The following is a 3,785-nucleotide window of genomic DNA, read 5'->3' as shown; positions in this document are numbered from 1 at the left end:
CTACTGGGGAGCCATGGAGGGTTATATGCAGGTGACGGCTGGGTCTGGCTTGCTTTCAAGCACAATTGCTCCAGTCAGCAGGGCATTGGGTCCACCGCGAGGGCCAATCTGTGTCATTCCCGGGCCATCAGCCTGCAGAGCAAGGAGCATGGACCAGGGCTCGGCAGTCCTGGGCTCTGGCCTGCGTGGTTTTGGCAAGCTACTAAGAAGACCTCTGAGGGGCCTGCCTATAACCCGGATCATGTTAGCAGCTCACGGGGTTACTTTGAGGACTAAAGGCATGCGAAGTGTCCCGCACAGAGAAAGGCGTTCACACTCACTTCCCTTCCCCTCGGTGCTATGAACAAAGCAGAGCCGTCTTGGTTCCCCGCGGGAACCCCGTAAAGTATCATTGTCCCCTCCCTACAGCCGGCCCCAGACCGTGGCTGCTCGCGCCGCCTGCGCCTGCGCGGTGGGCGCCTAGTGTGCGAGCGCAGCGCTGAGGACGCCGCTGGGGTCGCCTGGCAACCGGGTCGCCTAGCAACGGGCGACCGCGCACGCTGAAGCAGGTGAGCCTGCGGCACCAGACAGGGACCCAAGACAGGAGGGACAGGGGACCCTCAGAACCATCCAGTCTGGCTCACACGGGTCCCGCGTCCGCTCTCATCCGCGGCGGGACTCCCGCAGCCCAAGCCACATACAGAAGGCCAGGCCCCCTTGTCCCTGATCCCCAGAGCCCAGCATTCCCTGCGGGGGGAGCCCCCATCGGAAATGGCCGCCCCTCCCCTTCCCCGCCCAGCTCATCCCGTCTGTCTCTCCTTGTCACTTGGTGCCTAAGATCAGAGTTGGCCTTAGTTCTTTAACTGGGGTAGAATCCCTCAGGGCGGGGGCCTGTCAGGGCCACTCAACACCGGCAGCAGCAATCACTCCCACAGTAAGGACCACAGCCAACGCACCGGGAGCCCTGGCGTGCCAGGCTCAGGAGGGTTGTTCACACGGGAGCAAGGGAAGGAGGTGCTATCATCAAATCCTTTCTGCAAAGGCTCACAGAGAGGAAGAGATTGTCAAGGGCCGCCCGTGGCCTGGGTCTGGAGCCGGTTCTTTGTACTAAGCCACATTACCTATAGATGCTCCAAGTGTGTGTGTGTGTGTGTGTGTGTGTGTGTGCAATAAAAATAATTCATGCCCTAGCTGGTTTGGCTCAGTGGATAGAACGTTGGCCTGCAGAGCGAAGAATCCCGGGTTCGATTCCCTTCAAGGGCACGTACCTTGGTTGCAGGCTCCTCGCTGGCGGGGGGCCCTGGTCGGGCATGTGCAGGAGGCAGCCAATCGATGTGTTTCTCTCACATTGATGCTTCTCTCTGTCTTTCCCTCTCCCTTCCTCTCTCTCTAAAAATCAATAAAAACATTAAAAATATCCACTCAGCTGTGCTTACCGTTTTGAGGATCGAATGAGAAGTAGCTTCTAAATCACAGTCGGACTCATGACAACGCTTGGGGTTCTTTTCACCAGTGGTCTCTGCGGAGCTCCGTTTTGAAAGTGAGAGCGTCACCTCCTGCAGGTGCGGAAAGATGGCCCATACCTGGATCTCTATGTACCTGCCCCCCGACATCAACCCCGCCCAGGCTTCCATCGCGTACGGCTGCCGGGCCCTGCCCAAACTGAACGAGGAACTGCAGTCCGAGGACCTGCAGACCAGGCAGAAAGCCCTCATGGCTCTGTGCGACCTCATGCATGACCCCGAGCACGTCTATGTGGCCATCGACATAGGTGAGAGTGTCACGGGGCCCAGGCGCCCGTGACTCGGGTCTGGATGGACAGACACAGAGTAGCTGGAGGTGGGAGGAGTTGAGGTGACCCTCCCAGCTGGTCAGCCCGTCCTTGGAGGACACCTCCAGCAGCCGACCCAGCCACAAAGCAGCCCTCTCTGCTACGGCTGGACCGACCAGGTGGCCATAAATCCACCAAACAGCCCTGTGATCTGTCTTAGCTGAGAAAGACAGGCAACATCCTATTGGAGCCACATGATACCTGGGACCTCTTGTTTCCCACTCTCCTAACGACCAAAATGAACGCTGAGGTGACCTTAGTGGCCCGGCCACACCTTTCCCTGGTCAAGCACATGATGAGTGAACTGCCACTTCCCCCCCAGCCTTAGTTGAAGGGCTGATTATATATATATATATATATTGATTTCACAGAGGAAGGGTGAGTAGAAACATCAATGATAAGGGATTGAGCCTGCAACCCAGGCACGTGCCTTGACTGGGAATCGAACCAGTGACCTCCTGGTTGCTGGGTCGATGCTCAACCACTGAGCCATGCCATCCAGGCTCCAAATGCATTTTCTGAATGGTCTCTGGGTGGGAGCACACAGAGCCCCCAGCAGTGACTCTGGAACCCTTCCTAAGGGCCATGATGCCTCTGCTGATCCTGTTGCCGATGCGGGCTCACCTGTTGGCTTCTGGGTTGGTTGAACCTGGAGACTGATAACCGTCCAAAGGTCTTTCTGCCCCACAGGCTGCCTGGAGAGCCTGCGGGCTTTGCTGAGGGACACCAACCACATGGTACGCATCAAGACCACCGAGGTGCTGTCCATCATGGCGACCCACACCGTGGGCAGGTGGGCCACTGTGTACGGAAACCCAGGGCAGGCTTTTTTTTTTTTCAATGGAAAAACAAAAAGCCAGGAATCAGAGATTTGTACATTCCCTTTGAACAGTGCATCTTAACCCCAAACACAAAGGGCTAGGCATGCGTCCACCCCCAGTGCCACCAGGCCTCCCTGGGATGTGGGCCTGGGATTGAGGTTCCCCTCCTCTTTGGGGCTTAAACCACCCCTGCAAGGTCGTCCAATGTGCAGCCGTGGTTTCTTTCGAGAAGAGCAAGAAGTCAGACATTAATGAAGTAATCTGTATGCAAAACCTTCTAGGGCCTTTCTACCATCATCTCACTTGTCTGACAGACTCACTTTGGAGTCTCCTCAAAGCCTTCCACCTGGTTTTTATAAGGAAATTAGAAACAACCCTCTCCTCTCATCTAACTGGCTCACCTAGTATTTACTTAACTTATAGAATTATAACAATGAGGACACAGCATTCATAGGGCTGGGGGCCGGCAGCGGGGGCTGGCTGCCCTGGAGCCTCGGTGCTGGGCGGGTGGAGAGAGCGGCCGCTCAGCTGGCAGGTCAAGGGCGGTCAGTGATGGATTCTGCTGCCTTGTCCCCATGTTACCGATGGGGACTGAGTCTCAGAGGAGCAGAGGGAAACAGCCAGGCCACGAAGAACCTGAGTTGAAGTCCTAGCTCTTTCCTCCACCCCACGGGCCACACGGCTCTCAGGGCCTGGAGGGCCCACTTCTGGCCGTCATCTCTTTTTTTTAACAAGGAATTTTTATTTATTTACTTATTGTGTGTGTGTGTGTGCGCGCACACGCATGTGTGTATTGCGCAGGCTCACCCGAGGATATTTTCCATTGATTTTTAGAGAGAGTGGAAGGGAGAGGGGGAGACAGAGAGAGAGAGAGAGAGAGAGAGAGAGCGAGAGAGAGAAACATCGAAGTGAGAGAGACACATTGATTGCTTGCCTTCTGCAGGCACTCGGACAGGGGCTGGGGTGACGTGGGGCGGGGGACCAAGCCTGCAACCGAGGGACATACCCGTGACCGGAATTGAACCCGGGACACTTCAGCCTAGGAGCCGACGCTCTATCCTGGCCTTGGTCTTCTCTCAGGCAGCCAGAGGGTGCGGCCTGCAGCTGCCCGCACAGGTTCAGAGTCCAGGGGGGCGAAGAAGGCGGGCACCTGC

The 3,785-nt window shown here is 56.7% G+C and overlaps 1 protein-coding gene across 1 annotated transcript; it reads left to right on the top strand.

The window, feature by feature from the left end:
- The first annotated feature begins 403 nt into the window (after positions 1-403).
- On the top strand, positions 404-3,023 carry LOC107183929 (radial spoke head 14 homolog). The gene is made up of 3 exons (XM_015567240.1): positions 404-548; positions 1,493-1,750; positions 2,501-3,023. The coding sequence occupies exons 2-3, from the start codon at positions 1,552-1,554 to the stop codon at positions 2,710-2,712; spliced, it is 411 nt and encodes a 136-aa protein (XP_015422726.1). The 5' UTR covers positions 404-548; positions 1,493-1,551; the 3' UTR covers positions 2,713-3,023.
- The last annotated feature ends 762 nt before the right edge of the window (positions 3,024-3,785 follow it).

This window comes from Myotis davidii, unplaced genomic scaffold (genome assembly GCF_000327345.1).
Source record: "Myotis davidii unplaced genomic scaffold, ASM32734v1 scaffold43, whole genome shotgun sequence".
NCBI classification, from domain to species: Eukaryota; Metazoa; Chordata; class Mammalia; order Chiroptera; family Vespertilionidae; genus Myotis; species Myotis davidii.
This window is presented reverse-complemented; position numbering and strand designations above follow the sequence as displayed.

Excerpts from the sequence above, each read along its gene's own strand:
- LOC107183929 (XM_015567240.1), top strand. The coding sequence starts at position 1,552 with ATGGCCCATACCTGGATCTCTATGTACCTGCCCCCCGACATCAACCCC. Across the intron at positions 1,751-2,500 it reads CTATGTGGCCATCGACATAG|GCTGCCTGGAGAGCCTGCGG; the intron begins GTGAGAGTGTCA and ends TCTGCCCCACAG.